The sequence below is a fragment of the Culex pipiens genome, chromosome 2, assembly GCF_016801865.2.
Source record: "Culex pipiens pallens isolate TS chromosome 2, TS_CPP_V2, whole genome shotgun sequence".
Classification (NCBI taxonomy): domain Eukaryota; kingdom Metazoa; phylum Arthropoda; class Insecta; order Diptera; family Culicidae; genus Culex; species Culex pipiens.
In genome coordinates, this window is record NC_068938.1 from 218,607,968 (window position 1) to 218,627,608 (window position 19,641).

General features: G+C 33.9%; 2 protein-coding genes and 1 long non-coding RNA gene across 3 annotated transcripts; 1 reads left to right on the forward strand and 2 right to left on the reverse strand.

The window, feature by feature from the left end:
- Nucleotides 1-1,100: 1,100 nt before the first annotated feature.
- On the reverse strand, nucleotides 1,101-4,229 carry LOC120432572 (uncharacterized). The gene is made up of 2 exons (XR_005608081.2): nucleotides 3,992-4,229; nucleotides 1,101-2,019 (listed from the first exon to the last, which is right to left on the reverse strand). It is a non-coding gene; the product is annotated as an uncharacterized LOC120432572 (long non-coding RNA).
- Nucleotides 4,230-13,569: 9,340 nt separating this feature from the next.
- LOC120432577 (esterase B1-like) lies at nucleotides 13,570-15,816 on the reverse strand. The gene is made up of 3 exons (XM_039597809.2): nucleotides 15,593-15,816; nucleotides 14,292-15,538; nucleotides 13,570-14,235 (listed from the first exon to the last, which is right to left on the reverse strand). Exons 1-3 carry the CDS (start codon nucleotides 15,776-15,778, stop codon nucleotides 13,926-13,928), a joined length of 1,743 nt encoding a protein of 580 aa, XP_039453743.1. The 5' UTR covers nucleotides 15,779-15,816; the 3' UTR covers nucleotides 13,570-13,925.
- A 508-nt stretch (nucleotides 15,817-16,324) lies between these two features.
- Nucleotides 16,325-18,203, forward strand: LOC120432561 (esterase E4-like). The gene is made up of 3 exons (XM_039597789.2): nucleotides 16,325-16,544; nucleotides 16,597-17,870; nucleotides 17,927-18,203. The coding sequence occupies exons 1-3, from the start codon at nucleotides 16,356-16,358 to the stop codon at nucleotides 18,186-18,188; spliced, it is 1,725 nt and encodes a 574-aa protein (XP_039453723.2). The 5' UTR covers nucleotides 16,325-16,355; the 3' UTR covers nucleotides 18,189-18,203.
- The last annotated feature ends 1,438 nt before the right edge of the window (nucleotides 18,204-19,641 follow it).

Consider the following 19,641-nt stretch of genomic DNA (forward strand, 5'->3'; position numbering starts at 1 on the left):
AGTGGGAGCATCTGTTCATTGGAAATTTTAAAATTATCGCGAATAAAAATAAACCGAGCCTTATTATAATGAATTATAAAATAACAGAAGTACAAAGATGTACAAAAATGTCAAACAAGCAACTCTTTTTAAAAGTGGAAAAAAGTTCTTTCCAGATTATCGGAACAATTTTTTTTTTATTTTTTTTCACCATTTAAATTTTTGGAATATTTTTAGACGAAACTTTATATTTGGGTAATTCTCTACCAACTCACACGAAATCGGGAAAAGTTGCCCAGACCTCTCTTCGATTTGCGTGAAACTTTGTCCTATGGGGTAACTTTTGTCTCTGATCAAGAATCTGAGGTCCATTTTTTGATATCTCGTGACGGAGGGGTGGTACGACCCCTTCCATTTTTGAACATGCGAAAAAAGAGGTGTTTTTCAATAATTTGCAGCCTGAAACGGTGATGAGATAGAAATTTGGTGTCAAAGGAACTTTTATGTAAAATTAGACGCCCGATTTGATGGGGTACTCAGAATTTCGAAAAAACGTATTTTTCATCGAAAAAAACACTAATTTTTTTTCAAATTCTCCCATTTTCCGTTACTCGACAGTACAAAATATTGTAACATGTCATTTTATGGGAAATTTTATGTAATTTTCGAATCTACATTGACCCAGAAGGGTCATTTTTTCATTTAGAACAAAATTTTTCATTTTAAAATTTCGTGTTTTTTCTAACTTTGCAGGGTTATTTTTTAGAGTGTAACAATGTTCTACAAAGTTGTAGAGCAGACACTTACAAACAAAATTATATATAAACATAAGAGGTTTGCTTATACACATCACGAGTTATCGCGATTTTACGAAAAAAAAGTTTTGTCGAAGAGGGGTGTTCTGTTTTCGTAAACCTAAATGCAATTAATAAATTTGGTTTATATTATGTGGTTATATGGTTACCGGTTAGAATTGTTTCTACAGTTATTTGAATAAAATTCTTAATTCAGGCTAACATTGTGGTATCTAAGTTATGTACGGGGTTCCCGGGAAGCGGGCCATGTTGGCTGCTTCCCGGCCCGTGGGGAGGTTCGGACGATTAACTTCAGCACTGCACTGGTTGAAGGATGAAACTTGACTGCTTTATTATTTCAGAAAGAATGCTTCGTATGACAAGTCTGCAAGTGTTGGTGCAATACGGCTAGGGGTGCCAGGCCGTAACTACCCCATCGTTAGACTCGAATCGTCTCGATTCGACTTTAAAAAACTGTTTTAGTTTTTTTTTTTTTCTGAGTTCCACTGATGTGCTCGAGTTGCTGCGGAGTTCGTCCAAGGGCGGATGCCTGACGTATCGAGGACATCACATTCCCAATGACTGTTCCAGGCTAGACGGAGTCCTGACGTGTCGAGGGCCTCACAAATCTAGTTGTCTGGAGCCCCGGGATGGCAACAGGAAGGATTCCTGACGTATCAAGGATATCACATTCCTAGCATTTGGTTAATGCGGCTCAGGCTCATAAGAATTATGAGAATTTTCTGGTTTGATTTAAACGATTTCTTGCTAACTTGTCCTACCAAACTTAATTCTAACAGCGATATTCGGTGTACAGTTTCTTAGTAGCATCCATCAGAATTTTCGCAGGCTAAGGCTTTTGGAAGGGACAAAAGCACTTGGGTTGAGGTTGAGCTATGTCTGCTCTCTCCTCAATCACGGCATAAAACCCTTTTTTTTTTGTTCTTTTCGTTAACGCCACAATGATTACAAATTTTACAATTACAACTCATTCTTCATATCCATTACTACCTCTCCAACGCTGGTTAGGTTCATTGGGGAGAAATTAGCCTGGTTGTTTTGCACGTCTGCTGCTTTCCCTAGACGTGGTTACCAAGCGGGTGTTGAGTGAATATGGTGGAAGTCTAAAAGTAAAAAGCGTTAGAAATATCAAATAAAGGAAGGAATGAAGATGCTATTGATTTTTTTTTCGATGCTGTTTGCCTGCCAGTCCTCGGTTTCGGCTCGTGATTATCATCCTGATTCTCTATGGATCAAAAAATATTGGTTAATATTCGATGTTTATAGTGAAAGTAAAAGACAGATAACAGTAGAGATAGACAACTTACAACAAGTACACAAAATGTTACACAGAAAATGCCAATATAACGACTCCTCCATCGTCAAACAAAGGTGCATTTTCTCTTTCAGCGTTATGGTAGTCATGATGCTGTTTTTGTGTATTTGATACTTATTGTAAAAGTAAAAGGCGGATGAAAGTAAAGTAAATAGCTTACATTTAGTAAATAAAATGTTTAACAAAAATGCCAATGAAAATCTTCAAATTGGGGCTCCAATTGAGCAACACGACCATATGATAATATTGTGCGAATCGACCTCGGATAATTTGATGAAAACAGAATTAATTTCAGGAAAAAATACATCATTCTTTGTAACAATTGCCCGTCCATTTTTTTTTGTTCTTTTTTTTTTGGGTTAGGGAATTTTAAAAGTAATGTGAAAACACAATGGTGAAAAATTGTCAAGCTAGTTCGTAATTTCAAATTACAAATTTCCAAGTTTGTAATACTGAAATACAAACATGAAAAAAAAAAAATATTTATATTGAATGTAATCTAAGATTACGTAATCCTCGATTACGATTCACTTGTACCCTTTGTATTTCCATGTAATAATGGATTACAATAAAATTACACAACGTCTCAATTTTTAAAGTTTAATTTTTAATTTTTAATTTTTAATTTTTAATTTTTAATTTTTAATTTTTAATTTTTAATTTTTAATTTTTAATTTTTAATTTTTAATTTTTAATTTTTAATTTTTAATTTTTAATTTTTAATTTTTAATTTTTAATTTTTAATTTTTAATTTTTAATTTTTAATTTTTAATTTTTAATTTTTAATTTTTAATTTTTAATTTTTAATTTTTAATTTTTAATTTTTAATTTTTAATTTTTAATTTTTAATTTTTAATTTTTAATTTTTAATTTTTAATTTTTAATTTTTAATTTTTAATTTTTAATTTTTAATTTTTAATTTTTAATTTTTAATTTTTAATTTTTAATTTTTAATTTTTAATTTTTAATTTTTAATTTTTAATTTTTAATTTTTAATTTTTAATTTTTAATTTTTAATTTTTAATTTTTAATTTTTAATTTTTAATTTTTAATTTTTAATTTTTAATTTTTAATTTTTAATTTTTAATTTTTAATTTTTAATTTTTAATTTTTAATTTTTAATTTTTAATTTTTAATTTTTAATTTTTAATTTTTAATTTTTAATTTTTAATTTTTAATTTTTAATTTTTAATTTTTAATTTTTAATTTTTAATTTTTAATTTTTAATTTTTAATTTTTAATTTTTAATTTTTAATTTTTAATTTTTAATTTTTAATTTTTAATTTTTAATTTTTAATTTTTAATTTTTAATTTTTAATTTTTGATTTTTAATTTTTAATTTTTTATTTTTTATTTTTAATTTTTAATTTTTAATTTTTAATTTTTAATTTTTAATTTTTAATTTTTAATTTTTAATTTTTATAGAACTCTTTTGGTTTTGGATATTTCGTTTCAATCGCGTCAGCGCGACGACCATGTCAAAGCATTTTCTGCTGACCATCGTATCGTTCAAATATCGTCTTCGTTCCTACGCGGTGACGACCGTTTCAAAGCATTTTCTGCTGACCATCGTATCATCCACATATCGTCTACGTTCATACGCGGGGGTTTTTTTTCTTCACTTAAATTTACGGCAAAATCTAATTTTGCCCTATACTAAAACCTTATAGCCTGTGTCGACTACGATTTCGCAATATCGACACAGGAAATTGCTGGTTAACCAGACTTTTTGCCCTAAATTTATTGCAAAATCTAATTTTGCCCTATGCTAAACACTTATAGCCTGTGTCGACTACGATTTCGCAATATCGACACAGGAAATTGCTGGTGAACCAGACTTTTTGCCCTAAATTTATTGTACTAAAACTTAATAATTACTTACCTTAAGTCTCGGTAATCCACCGAGACGACCGACTGCGCCAGTTATGTACGGGGTTCCCGGGAAGCGGGCCATGTTGGCTGCTTCCCGGCCCGTGGGGAGGTTCGGACGATTAACTTCAGCACTGCACTGGTTGAAGGATGAAACTTGACTGCTTTATTATTTCAGAAAGAATGCTTCGTATGACAAGTCTGCAAGTGTTGGTGCAATACGGCTAGGGGTGCCAGGCCGTAACTTCTATATTTCATAAAAAAATTCAGATTAAAATTTTAAAATTTAATTGATTTCATCAACTGGGAAATTATACAGAAATGTTTCAATGCACCTTCCCTGCGACCAAAGAAGAAATTTTTTTGTTATCGGTTAGTCTATACAGTTCTCCATACATATTTGATAGCTGTCCATACAAAATTGATATGTAATATCTGCATTTCGACTTTGTTAAAAAAGATATTTTAGTTATTATTTTCAAAAATTTCAAGTGAAATTTTCTGAATTAAAAAATATTTTCAAGGTTTTGCTTATATGGGCACTATGTTTTTGAGGACAAAAATGAAAGATTTTCTCAAAAAAAAAAAAGAAAAACTTCAAAACGGCTGTAACTTAGAAACCCTTGATGAACCATATCTAAAATACTGTATTTTGTGTACCCTAAAATATAAGCAAAAATTAAAAAATTATTAAAAATTGCGTTTTTGAGTAATTCACTTTTTTGTGACAAAAAAATTACTGAAACAAAAAATTACAACATAGTCAAAGACAACAAAGAAATAAAAAAAAATCCCGCTAGTTATTTTGAATATTTATACGGACAATTTTTTTTATTGACTGCTGCCAAATTTGTATGGAGAACTGAAAGAACCTATGACACTAAAGTCTTCTTTGGTCACAGGTAATGTACCTACAAAGTTTAAAACAGATAAAAAAAATGCCAAAAATAATCTAAGGAAGAAATGGCAAAGAATTGCTAAAAGTAAAAACTTTGCTAAAAAATCATAGGCAATTATTTTAAATATTAGTTTTCATTGCTATTTATACCAATATTGGAGCAAGATTTAAAATAAACTCATTTCATAAGATATTTGATCTTCTGAAAAGGCCAATAAATTTAAAGCTATTTTACCCATTAAAAATTAAAACTTTCATGAATAGCATTTTTGAATTTTTACTTTTTGACCCCAATAAATTTTGTTGAGAATTGCTCAGTTTAAATTAAAACTTTGCTAAAAATTATTAAGCATTTTTTTTTATAATACTATCAATTGCCATGTATACCAATTTTGGAGCAAGATTTTAAATAAACTCATTTCATAAGATATATGACCTTCTGAATAGGCCAATAAATTTGAAACTATTCTACTGCCCATGTTCGCATAAATGTCCCATATGCAAAAACAGCAAGCTGAGAAAAACACATTTGAAGTTTGTCCCATACATAAGCCTATGTGTAAAGTTTTCGCGAAAAAACTGGATTTCCTACAGATTTCTAGAACAAAGTACCGGAAAAAAAAATAAAATTTTCATTGCATATTTTTTTTTTTTTTTTACTTATTTTACCCCCATAAACTTTGTTGCTATGTTTTTTTTCTGGAAAAGAGTAAAATTTTGTTCAAATTTCAAATTTTTAAATTTTGAATTAGAAATTTTATGAAACTGTAAAAAAACATTATTTAAGATTTCCATTTTATTTAGATTTAAATTTGCTATTAAAACTTGTGATATTTTGATAAAACGGTTCATTTTTGAGCTATTACGTTCACAGTCAAAAATTTTGTAAATTTGGAAGGTTTAATTTTGGAAGGTACCTTATAAATGATGTAATTTTACCTCAATTTACAATTTACACCAGAAAAGTGGTAAAATTACACATTTTTAGAGGTAAAACTACATATTTTTCTGACGTAAAAGGTGTCCCAGATGTAATATTACCATGATTTTTTTAACTGTGTTTTTGTGCAACAGATCACTCTTTTTTATCTTTGAAACAAAAGTCAAAAATTTAAAAAAAAAATATCTGCAATTTTCTGTATTGAACATTTTGATCCATTTTTTAGTTGCTGAGATAAAGGCAACGACTAATATTTCGAAAGAGCATAACTTGTATTCTCTGTTAATTTTGAATTTTTAAAATTTGGAAAATATTTTTATAAAACTAAGATTAAAAATTCACTGTTCAGTTGATTATATTACAATTGAAAATTGGATTTATAACTTCCTTGGTAGCACTTAAAAATCATGTTTCGTTATTTTTTTTTTTTTTTGCAAAACCTTGAACTAAGGCAACAGAAGATCAAACTAACAATGTTCAATTTTGTGAAATTTATTTTTTCAGCCTTTTGGGTTTTTTAAGATGTTAAGGGCACAGCTTCTTACTCCATCGTGCCTCTAATATTCACATATCAGCACTTTGACAGTCAATACAGCTTATAAAAAGCTTTTTGAACTGAAATCGAGTGATAAATAGCTCAATAGGAAGTGAACAAGCAGGTTTCTATCAACAAATTTACAAAACAAATTGTTTAAAAACTAAAAATCAGCAAATTGGATGAAATTAGGGGCGCGTGAATAACGTGCAAATTATACGAGAAATTCCCTTAGTTGGCACTTACTTTAATTTAACATTAAGAATAATAGAAAAAAAAAACTTTCAAACATTGCACTTTATTCAAAATTCTTAAAATCTCTACCAATTGCATATTCTTTTTTTTACATTTTAATTATCTTTTGTAAATTTTCTGAATATTGATACTTTCTACAAATTCTTTTCTTTTTCTTTTTTAGTCAGAGCTAAACCAAACAACACTTTTTCCGTCATTCACTGTAGCCACCCATGAATGTAAAAAAAAGAAAAAAAAAGTTAATCTAAACATTATTTATGTTTTCTTAGCACATATGTTCATATACTTCAACTTATTCAAAGATTGGTTAAAAAATATAATTGTTGTGTTTATTGTAAAAACCTAACATCCTTCGAAAAAACAAGTTGTGAAAAAAAATTGTTCTAAATTTTATGTTGCATCTAAAATTGGTTTTGTAAGTCTGTAATTAATTGATGTATATTAACAAAAATAATTGCAGAAATGTTTAAAATGTAAGTCAATCTGTCCAAAAGTACTTTTAATGCCCCATAATCACAATTGAACAAACAATCTTTCAACCAAAACAAAACCCAATTCCAATCCTCACGTTCATTCAAATTATCATCCCCAACGGCCAACTCTAAACCCATCTCCCGTCAAGATCCAACAACTTTTACTGTTGCTTCCGATTTGCCAAGAATTGTCCCAAAAAAGGGGGTTCCTCTCCATCCGTCTATCCAGCAGGGACGCACGTACTTCCGGACTCCTGATTCCGTCCCCTTCCGTCTGGATTCCGGATTTATGCCCGACAATTTGTAAAATTGTTATCGTTTTGTTTTACGGTTAGTCTAATCTGAACTAATAACACGGAAGTTCGGGGCACAGTTTTCCTCCTTCCTGCTGCTCTCCACTGCCCAGTGGGCGAGACTGTCCCAACCCTAAAGTCAACCCACGAGGAGAGGTTCTTCCGACGTCTTCCTCGAAGGAAAACCCCCGGACCATTTGTGTACGATAAACTTTTGGTCTAACCCGACTTGGACGCCAACACTCTCCCTCTCACTAGCTGACGCTGACTTTTGGTGCAAATGTCGACCGACGGAAAGCGGAAACTTTTCACATTTCGCTTAAATTTGGGTCCAAATTGGGTCGCCCTTTTTGTGGGCTTTTGTTTAACCATGATGATCGCGTGTGGCCCGAGGTTTCTCTCAATTTAATTGATAAATTTGAGATGTTTGCCCAAACAATAATGCAGTGCAGTCCTATTTCAATAAAGTGTGGGGTTGATTTGATTTCGTGATTGCGTTTGTGGGTGTCTGGGGTGGGTCTATGTTAAGCAGTAGTCCTTGTGGTTAGCAATTATTCAGAGTGGTTTCTTTGTGGGCACCGCGGAAAAGTCGGGTCTCCAGGGAGGGAAAAAGCTCGAATACTGAGAGGAGTCTTCTTGGCACAGAGGCAATAAAATTTGCAATTGAAAAATGTTGGCTGTCCGAGCAAAGGAGGAAAATGCAAGCTTGCTCTGCTCTGGCTTTGGCCCGGTCCGTCCAAGGAACAAACCAGTTCTGCAGCGGCAGGATAAACGAGCAATTGCGATTGCAATTGCAAATTTACAAGAACTCCTCTCTCTGTTGGCTTGAAGACTGGGAGTGTATTTTTGTAGAGCAAATTGTGGAAAATGAGTTTTTATTTCTGTAAATTAATTTAAATCCAATTATTATAATTTTATTTTGAATCGCAAAAATGACTTTTGTATTTTCAACAACACTGAGATATTGTTGAAAGATTAAAATTAAAATAAACAACTCTTCTTTTTTGAGTATGATAAAGACTACTATACTGCCCATAATTGAAAATTCGGTTATTATGCCAAATCAAGTATTCCGAGAAAAACGCGTTTTAGTGTTTGTCACAAAATATCCGTCAAGGCAATTTCCCATAAGAGTGGCATATTAGCCGTTTGGTTTTTCGCATCGGCAGCCATGTCTAAACACTATTTCAGTGAAATTCAAGTTCCAGAAGATACGTTGGTACATCCTCTATCACCTAGTGCTAATATCTCGTTTTTGTCAAAAGTGGATATTAGCCGTTTTTTCAATGGTGGGCAGTATATGCCAAAAGAAATAAGTTATTTATTTTAATAAATACTCCTTTAACAACACTCTGATATGCCCATCAAAACACAGTCATGTTGGTCAATAATGAATCTTGTAACACTTAAAATAGTATTGAAACAAATTTTATTTCCTGATTTTATTATTAGGCTGGCTTTAGGACAAACTTCATTTCCAATTATTTTTGTTATGATTCATAAAACACCCCTCAAGAGTGTAAAAAAATCGAACAATTCATCTGTAAAAAGTTTACGACAGGAAAGACAGCTAAACCCATTCAAACTTTTTCCATGTGATTGGTGTCCTATTTGATTTATCAATCACTATCCCAAATTTAACGCAATTTCATCCGTCATACAATAAAACTAAAAATGTCAAATAAATATTTAAAAAAAAGCTTTATTGCATATTCCAAGCATAATTATTTTCTACAAAACTTATTACAATTTGCGTTATATATTTTAAAAGTTGAAGCATTGCAATTTTGTTAATTCAAAATTTTTGGAAACTAATGTTTTTTTTTTGTTCTACGAATAACTTTACTTTAGTTATTTTTTTGTTTTTCTTGTTTCATTTTTGGTATTTCAGTTTGCATTTATCTTGTTAAGTTTATAGTATTTGGCTTATGCTACTTACTCATTATTCATAGTTATTTTATAGTCTGTGACATTACCAAAATTAATCATACTTATTTTTTCATATATATAGGAAACGTCAGTGCAAAAAAAAGCTAAAGTTAGCACCAGAAAAAATACCTTTTTGTTACATTGGCAAAGTCACACAAAACTAGCCAAACTACCAACCCTAAAATTTTCTTAAATTTAAAAAGTTTTTCTTTCCAATGCTTTTTAAAGATCAAAAATCTATTAAAAATGGATTCTTGGCCATTTTTAAGATCGAAGCATGATTAAAGGCAGGGTTGGGTTGTGGAGAGTTAATGTATCTTAAACAGTTTACAATCGACTTTACAAGTTTTTTCAATAAAAAATTAATAAAGAATTATTTTTCTGCTCCCTTTTCTTGAATTTCCCTTGAAAAATTTTAAGAGGTAAAGACAAATAATTGAAGAGCAATTCTCTACGAAATCGGTATTTTTTCTTCAATTTTAATTTTTGTATTTTTTTATCCGAATGAAACTTTTTTTAAGCCTTCGGTATGCCCAAAGAAGCCATTTTGCATCATTAGTTTGTCCATATAATTTTCCATACAAATTTGGCAGCTGTCCATACACAAATGATGTATGAAATTCAAAAATCTGTATCTTTTGAAGGAATGTTTTGATCGATTTGGTGTCTTGTGCAAAGTTGTAGGTATGGATACGGACTACACTGGAAAAAAATGATACACGGTAAAAAAATTGATGATTTTTTTATTTAACTTTTTTTCACTAAAACTTGATTTACAAAAAAAACACTATTTTTATTTTTTTTTATTTTTTGATATGTTTTAGAGGACATAAAATGCCAACTTTTCAGAAATTTCCAGGTTGTGCCAAAAATCATTGACCGAGTTATGAATTTTTTAATCAATACTGCTTTTTTCAAAAAAAAAATAATTTTGTCGCAAAAATTTTTCAACTTCATTTTTCAATGTAAAATTTAATTTTCAATCAAAAAGTACTGTAGTGAAATTTTGATAAAGTGCACCGTTTTCAAGTTATAGCCATTTTTATGTAACTTTTTTCAAAATAGCCGCAGTTTTTTATTTTTATAAATAAGTGCACATGTTTGCCCACTTTTGAAAAAAATATTTTTGAAAAGTCTTAATTTGAAAACTTTGAAAATATTTTTTTCGAAAAGATCGGAAAATTTCACAAATGTTTCATATATTAACATTGAAAATCGGACCTATAGTTGCTGAGATATCGACATTGAAAAATGGTGGGCTGTTTGGGTGAGACTTAGAAAACATCAATTTTCCTGTTTTTAAACCTTTGCATTGCAATATCTCAGCAACTAAAGGTCGTATCAACAAAGTCCAAATAAGCAAAATATAGATAATTTTCTCAGCTTTTCAAAAATATTTTTTTCAAAAGTGGGCAAACATGTGCACTAATTTTAAAAAATGAAAAACTATGACTATTTTCAAAAAAGTCACTTAAATATGGATTTAACTAGAAAACGGTGCACTTTATCAAAATATTACTACAGTACTTTTTGATTGCAAATTTTATTTTACATCAAAAAATGAAGTTGAACAATTTTTGCGACCAAAATTTCGATTTTTTGAAAAAAACAGTATTGATTAAACAATTTATAACTCGGTCAATGATTTTTTGCACAACCTGGAAATTTCTGAAAAGTTGGCATTTTATGTCCTCTAAAACATATCAAATAATAAAAAAAAAATAAAAATAGTGTTTTTTTTGTAAATCAAGTTTTAGTAAAAAAAAGTGAAATAAAAAAATCACCAATTTTTTTTTACCGTGTATCATTTTTTTCCAGTGTAGACCGTATCCATACCTACAACTTTGCAGAAGACACCAAATCGATCAAAACATTCCTTCAAAAGATACAGATTTTTGAATTTTCAAACATCATTTGTGTATGGACAGCTGCCAAATTTGTATGGAAAATTATATGGACAAACTAATGATGCAAAATGGCTTCTTTGGGCATACCGAAGGCACCAAAAAAGTTTCAGTCGGATTAAAAAATACAAAAAAAAATCGAATGACCGAAATCCTAGAGAACTGCTCTGAAATGAAATTTGCAATAACCATAATATATTTGAACAAAGAAAAATAGGTCAGAAAAAGTCAAATAAACTTGAATATTTCTGGGTAATATCTTGGAAGAAAATTCAGATTAACTAAGAATATTTCGTTTTTGTACTTTTTTTTCAATTATTAAAATAGTTTTTTTCCTAAATTTAAAGCAGTATTAGTCAAAGCGTATGGCAAATAATAAAAAAGACTAGATTTCAGCTAATGAAACTGTTTGGAATTGTTTATTCTCCACGAAATCTCCAATTTCAAGATATTTGATTTTTATTTATTTTTAATTGACTATTTTTTTCGAGCGCTTTTGCATAACCAAAAAAGGTTTTTGGTGGTTTTTTATAAATCGGTGTCATCGGAAAGAAATTTATGATCAATTTGGTGTATTTTGCAAATTTGCAGGTTTGAGCAATTCAAAAAAAAAAAAATGGCACCCTGAAAAAATACCTAATTTTTTATATAACTTTTAGCTACCGAAAGTTGAATTCCCAAAATTCGTATTTTTAGCATTTTTGATGTGTTATATGAATTGGGGGACAAAAAAGGCATCTTTTGAGCCATAGAGAAGTTCGGACGAAAAAATTTCCGCTGAGTTCAATATTTATTTAATTTTGATAAAATCGAATTCCTAGGCACTGTTTTTAACTTCAATTTTGGATGTCAAATAGAATCTTTAATCGAAAAGTACTTTATAGAAATTTGGATGAAGTGTGCCGTTTTCCAGATTTTGAAAATTTGTGTTTTTAAGGTGTCTTTTATTATCTATTTCAAATTCTTTAAAATTAAATAAAAATACAAAAAAAAACAATAAAATTAAAATGTCCTTCAATTTTTAAATGCTAATATCTTAGAAACCAATACTCGAAATATCAATGGCAAAGAATGTATAATTCGTAAAATTTTATAATTTTTGAAATATTTCGAAAATTTTAAAATAAAGACAAACTTTTTAAAATAGCTGATCACTCATTATAATTCCAGTTTGAAATTTTTAAGATATTTTTAGTTTTTGTCAAATGGAAATTAAATTCATTTCCGGCTTTTGTGCAGCATTGCTCAAATTTGAAAGTTAATTATTCTTAGTATTAAAATATAAGTACACTGCATACTTTTAAATGAAAATATGTTTGTGGCGCTAGATGTGGTGACAATGAGTTGACACCGCTAATTTGAAAATATGAATATTGAAAAATATTGAAAAAATAATATTGTAATTAACATGTTTCCAAAATGTGTTTTAAATGCGAAAAAAATCAAATAAATTAAATTTATCATGGCTTATTTTCCAAATAATTCTTTAAATGTTATTAAAATCAAAAGTACAGTACTTGTTCGGTAACTAGGCTGAGAACGTTGCCCAGTCACCGAATGCTGTTCTCTTACTGGGCTAAACGAGAATAACGATATTTTTTTGATGAAATATAAAAATAAAAGTTATTTTAATTTATTAACGATGATTATTTTTCATATTTCATTAATTGTGACTTAAAATTACATAAAAGTTTGAAAAAAGTTTTTTTATTTGTTGAACATGAATTTTGCATCCATTAACCCCTCGGTGAATTCGGTTTGTTTTTGTTTTTTGACGTTTGTCTACTTTTTAACTGGGCTACGGCCCAGTTATCGAGCGCCCAGTTAAAAAGCAGCCCAGTTAAACAACGCCAAGTTACCGAACAACTACTGTAGTTTCATTTTTATTACGATAATTTTTCTAAGGTTTCAGCACTTTTCATATTTGAAAGCATTTTTATTAATCCAAAATCTTGACCCCACCCTCCCCTTCTTTGCGAAAGGTCGGTTATTTATTTCGTCCGATCCCGGACTATCGTTATCCTTCATGTTCTCTCTCGTGTAGCTTTTCACCGATCCACCACGTGTGGATCACCTTCCCCTTCCTCCCCTTTTGGCAGTGCTACCAGCGCACTGCATCGCATCATGGACGGTGCGGATTTGGGTTGCAAATTAGAACTTGCGGATGTTGGCACAAGATGGATGGAGCTTCTTCTTCTACTTTTTTTTCTTTCTTATTTGTAAGAAAATCCGGCCCAAGTGGGTGAAGATGGATGCCCCCACGCGATGCTCCTTTTGTGTCAATTTAGTTGATTCACGGATTCATAGACAGTTGGTAAGAGAGGGGAGAGTGATGATAAAGAATGTTATAAAAATGGAGGCCAATTTTCCGACTTCTTGCGTGGTGTCACCCACTAATAAAGTAGCTTTTATTGGCGATGAACTTTTCAGCACTGTTGCTCACATAACGAGGCTAAAGCCTTACCTGGAAACGTGTTCGCCATTATCGCCAGTTGCCAGGGAGAGCTCGAGCCCAGGTTTATTCGTTTGACCCGAATGTGCTGCAAGCACATATCTCGAACTTTTGCTTTTCGGGGAAGCGGGAAATTTGTAACATATGGAGAAATCGTGCTGTTTGACACCAACTAGAGTTGGAAAATGTATTTTTGAACTGTTTGATAATTGTAATCTAAGTGAGTTGAGGTAGTTTGTTCCACATGGCTTCTAGAAGCTAAGTTGGCTTAAAATGCATAACACATGTCAGGTATCTCAACACCATTTTTACCAGCATTTTTGCACATCATTTTGACAATGTTATCAAATTGACTTGATTCAGTGCTCTTGGCCATCACTTCCACTTCGTCACAGTTGTGGTAGTACAAACATTCATAGATTGGTTCGTAAAAGTTGAACAAGTCATCTTCAGAGTCAGTATCTGGGAGTATTTCCAAACTTTGTCCGATGTTCAAATACTTCCGAGCGGTTGAATTATCCTTCCTGTATTGTGGCCAAACTAATTTAGATTGAGTAGCCACTTGAGGGGTAGGATTCCTGGAAGATATTGAAAGTTTAAGATAATTTATTTCAAGAACATCAATCGAACTTACCCAAACTTTACGAAATCCGATACCAACTGAACAGTTTCCTCGTGGACACTCCATTCAGGTAGGAATCTCTCCCGATTAGCGACTGCTTCTTCCTCTACAAGTGGTGAAAAGATGTACCCCAACTCATCACCGTGAGCCGCTCCATGCTGGTCGGTTTGATTCTGATCCCTTTTCAGGTACCCAAAGCGTCCCTCATACTCAAACTGGAAGTAGTACACGGGAGATGAGCTCTGACTCACCAGGTGCTGTACCGTTCGTTTAACCGGGTAATATCCACTGGCCAGGTTGGCCAATTGTACGATGATATCGGGCTTATCACTAGCGTTGATCTTGCTTTGCACTAACTTGGCAATGTCGTAGTAGATTGATTGCCACGATTTGTGTGGGAAGTAGCTGCCCATTATGAAGAACTCCAGATACTTCAGCATCATTCTGTACTCGGTGGCGGTTTGACCTACTATTACCGGGACATCGCTGGCAGGTTTGTCCAGAATCATCGTATGGGGTGAAACTGTGATGAAAGCTTCCGGATCGTCCGGATCTTCCAGCGTTGGAACGAATCCGTCGTGGATCATGGTGAAGTACCAGCTGAAATCGAACCGATCGTCGAAGAACAACTCTTTGTAGTCGATCGCTTGCAATTCTTCAAGTGAAGTCACGTTCAATCTCCGCATCAACTCCGCGCTGATCCCTTTCGGCTTGTAGTTCAGCGCCCACGGGGCAATCATAGTCCCGCCAAGCGAGATCACCTGCTGGAACAGTCCCTTGGAAGGTTCGGCGTACAGATGGTAGATCACCGAGGCACCTCCGGCGCTGTGTCCCATGAGTGTTACCCGAGCGGGATCGCCGCCGAAGAGGTGGATGTACTTCTGGATCCACTGCAGCGCAGCTCGTTGGTCTTTCAGACCGAAGTTGCCGGTGATGTTGAACTCGGGATGGCGAAGGAATCCCAGTACCTTTAGACGGTAGTTGATACTGACTACGATGACACCTTTGTCAATAAGCAGGTCGGCACCCTTCCAGAGTCCCAGTCCGGAATATCCGTTCACGAAGGATCCACCGTGGATGTACACCAACACTGGAAGTTTGGTTGGCTTAGATGTTCCTGGTACAAACGGTGTAATGATGTCCATCACAAGACAATCCTCAACGCCCATGAGGCTTCCGTTGTGAGTGTTCATCTGAGGACACATGGTACCCTGCTTGGTGTAATTCTGCGCTCCTCGTGGGTCGTGAAGAACTGGATTCTATCAAGTAAGTTCCATGTCAAAGCAATACGCTTAAAGAAAAAAAAAACTTACCTTAAACCTACGCGCTTCAACGGGAGCTTCCGCGTAACGAACTCCATAGTAGGAGCACTGTGGAGTGTTTGAAAACGTTTCGTCAAACACGCCAACTCCGGAGGAGTTGCTACCAAACTCGACCACGCAAGGATTCCTGGTTGCCGAGCTGAAGCTCAGCGTTTCCAGCAGCAGAAACAGCAGCATTTCGTCCAAGAGCTCAAGCGAGACTGATAGAATCGAGAACCGAAATTGATCACAATATCAATTAATCACTCAATTGGTAGTGACCTAAAAGATCGGTATCTAGACCATCAAATGAAGAATGGGACCATTCATATTTGTTTGCCAACGCACGCTTGTCTGCCTTCCGAGAATTTGAATCATTAATGAAAGTATTTGTTTGAACAAATGTTTGAAGTTTGGAATAATCAGCGATTGTGAATGGGTGGAATTTGACTCATTAGATGATTAATAGGAAATTTTGCGTGATGATGTTCTGGGAATTTCTATCTCACAAATATTTGATGATATAAGATTTGTAATAACAAACTTCAAACCTTTCTACAGAATTCGAGTCAATTTCAGGAATTTTATTCGCCAAACAAAGCATGAATCTCAACCAGACAATAACAAAATGTCTATTTAAAGCAAATCAATTGACACCGCAGCCAAACTCGATCAAACGATTCGCCCGTATCAATCTGATCTTGAACTAGTACGACACCAATTCCAATCTCAGCTCAATCAGTTGAGTTTGACGCGCAGAAGCAATCACAGCGCAATGACCACGCTGCTGGTGCTACTTGTGGCGATCTTGTCCACCCGAGCGTCCACCGAACCCTGCGTGGCCAAGTTCAGCCCCAGCAGCTTCGGAGTGGGACTGGTGAACGCGACGTTCACCAACGTTTCGTTCTGCTCCTTTTTGGGAGTCCGGTACGCCGAGCCACCAACGGGATCGCGCAGGTTTAGGGTGAGTTTGAAGGAGGTTGAGGTCACGGTGATCTAAGTTGAGTTCGTTGCAGAATCCGGTGCTATACGATCCGGAAGGGCCACAGAACTACACCACAACTGGAAGTATCTGTCCTCAGGAGGACAACATCTGGAAAGTCTCGGCGATCATCGGAGATGAAGATTGCTTGTTCATGAACATCTACTCACCGTTGGTGAGAAATGAAAGTGACTTTGGTGAGTCCAAATACCCGGTGTTGGCATTCGTGCACGGTGGCTCCTTCATCGTGGGATCAGCTCAGGTGAACATGAACTCCGGGGTGGATCTGCTGATCGACAGTGGAGTCCTGGTGGTCAGTATCAACTATCGCTTGGGTGTGCTGGGATTCCTGCGCTATCCGGAGTTCAACATTACGGGGAACTTTGGCTTGAAGGATCAACGAACGGCGCTGCGCTGGATCCAGAAATACATCAAGTACTTTGGAGGTGATCCACAGCGAGTGACCTTGATGGGTCATAGTGCCGGAGGTGGATCCGTCACGTTTCATCTGTACGCCGAAAGTTCGCGGGGACTGTTCCAGCAGGTATTCCCCCTGGGTGGATCAATGCTAGCTCCGTGGGCTCTGCACTACGATCATCGAGAGGGTTACGAGAGATTTCTATCGAAGCTCAACGCTACATCACTGGAGGTACTTGAACAGATCGATTTCAAAGACTTTTTCGCGAGAACGGACGAGGATTACGTTGTGTACTGCACGATGGCGTACCAAGGAAACTTACCAACTTTAGAGGACCCAGATGATCCAGATGCGTTCATAACAGTTTCACCCACCGAGCAAGTCCTGAGCTATAACAGCAACAGTGACATTCCAATCATGATGGAACAAACCGCTACCGAGTTCGAACTTCTTCTCTACTATGCCGATTTCTTCTTCATGGGAACAAACTTCCCCCACGAATCGCTGCAACCAGTTCACAGCTCCATCAAGCGATTCGTAGCGTTCAAAGCACTTCTCAGCAAGGATCCGGACTTTTACCGGAAGCTCGCCAACATCGCCAACCTGTACTATCCGATGAAGCGACTGTTACGACACCTCTCGGAGCACAATCAAGCTCCGATCTACTACGCACAGTTTGAGTTTGACGGAATGTTTGGATACTTCAAGCATGATTTCTACAAGTCCCGCATCAACGGGTCAAAGTACGGAGCGGTTCATGGCGACGAGCTGGGTTACATCTTCTCGCCGCACGAGCTTCCGGAAGCGCTGGACAGGAGGGACGAATTTCGCCAGGAGTGGAAGGTTCACGAGGGGACCGTCGAGCTGGTGGCGAACTTTGTGAAATATGGGTAAGAGGTGATCATTTTGCGTTTTTTGAAGAAATTCAGAATCATGTTTATTTCAGGAATCCAACTCCAAAGGCAAGCAAGCTAACCAACCTGGTGTGGCCTCCGTACAACTCTGGAAATTCAACCCATCGACCGTACTTGAACATTGATAAGACGTTCGAAATCAGGACGGATTCCGATTCCGAGAATGACATTATTGTCATGTGGGAAAAGATTTACGACTGTTTGTACTACTCAACGTGTGACGAGGTTAAGAATGAAATAGCAGGTTTAGATAATCTGCTCAGCTTCTTCAACACTGTACCCGAGCATGGGTAAATAACAAGGGAAATGCGTAATAATACCTTTCTCTGGTATCAATACCAAATTTTGGTATTCCTGGACCCTTAAAAATTTGTCTTAAGGATTATGCAAGAGCAAAATGTGGTATCATACCAATTTAAGGTATTGTTTTGATATTACAAAATTGCAGAATTTGTCAATGGTCGAACACCACATTTTGGTATTATTTTGGTATTAAAGTGTTTTACCAAATTCCTCTGAAACTATGGGAAAATTTTGACCAATTTTGACAAAATAATTAATTTTGCGCTAAAATGATGTCTCAAAGCGAATGCTTTCATTGAAAACCGGAAATTTCAAACTTGATTTTAAACATTTTTGATATACCCCCTACAGAAATGACTTAAAATTGTGGAAAATTTTCTAAGTCAGGATGGCACATTTTGGTATTATTTTAGTATTAAAGTGTTTTATCAAATTCCTCTGAAACTATGGGAAAATTTTGACCAATTTTGACAAAATAATTAATTTTGCGCTAAAATGATGTCTCAAAGCGAATGCTTTCATTGAAAACCGGAAATTTCAAACTTGATTTTAAACATTTTTGATATACCCCCTACAGAAATGACTTAGAATTGTGGAAAATTTTCTAAGTCAGGATGGCACATTTTGGTATTATTTTAGTATTAAAGTGTTTTATCAAATTCCTCTGAAACTATGGGAAAATTTTGACCAATTTTGACAAAATAATTAATTTTGCGCTAAAATGATGTCTCAAAGCGAATGCTTTCATTGAAAACCGGAAATTTCAAACTTGATTTTAAACATTTTTGATATACCCCCTACAGAAATGACTTAAAATTGTGGAAAATTTTCTAAGTCAGGATGGCACATTTTGGTATTATTTTGGTATTAAGGTGTTTTATCAATTTCCTCTGAAACTATGGGAAAATTTTGACCAATTTTGACAAAATAATTAATTTTGCGCTAAAATGATGTCTCAAAGCGAATGCTTTCATTGAAAACCGGAAATTTCAAACTTGATTTTAAACATTTTTGATATACCCCCTACAGAAATGACTTGATATTGTGGAAAAATTTCTAAGTCAGTATACCACATTTTGGTATTATTTTGGTATTGAAAGGTTTCATCAATTTTCTCTGAAACTATGGATTTTTAAATTTTTGACGAGATAATTAATTTTGCGCTAACTTGACTTGAAACCCAAAAATGTTAAAGCTGATTTAATTTTTTTTTGTGATATACCCACTAATATTTTTTTCAAAAACGTTGAAATTTTTCTAAGTTGGGATAACCAAATACTTTGAAAAACGAGTCAATCAACAGATTATTGAATTTTGGTGAATTTCAATCCAGTTTCATTTTAATAATACTTATTTTTCAATCTTGTTATTTTTCAGAAGCTTCAAGAACTTCAAGTACAGCCGTTCATCAATGACAAATGCATTCGGTGTGGTGAAGAATATC

Coding starts and splice junctions, on each gene's coding strand:
- LOC120432561 (XM_039597789.2), top strand. CDS start 16,356: ATGACCACGCTGCTGGTGCTACTTGTGGCGATCTTGTCCACCCGAGCG. Junction 16,545..16,596: donor CGGGATCGCGCAGGTTTAGG/GTGAGTTTGAAG, acceptor AGTTCGTTGCAG/AATCCGGTGCTATACGATCC. Junction 17,871..17,926: donor GCGAACTTTGTGAAATATGG/GTAAGAGGTGAT, acceptor TGTTTATTTCAG/GAATCCAACTCCAAAGGCAA.
- LOC120432577 (XM_039597809.2), bottom strand. CDS start 15,778: ATGCTGCTGTTTCTGCTGCTGGAAACGCTGAGCTTCAGCTCGGCAACC. Junction 15,539..15,592: donor TTGAAGCGCGTAGGTTTAAG/GTAAGTTTTTTT, acceptor CTTACTTGATAG/AATCCAGTTCTTCACGACCC. Junction 14,236..14,291: donor TCGGATTTCGTAAAGTTTGG/GTAAGTTCGATT, acceptor AATATCTTCCAG/GAATCCTACCCCTCAAGTGG.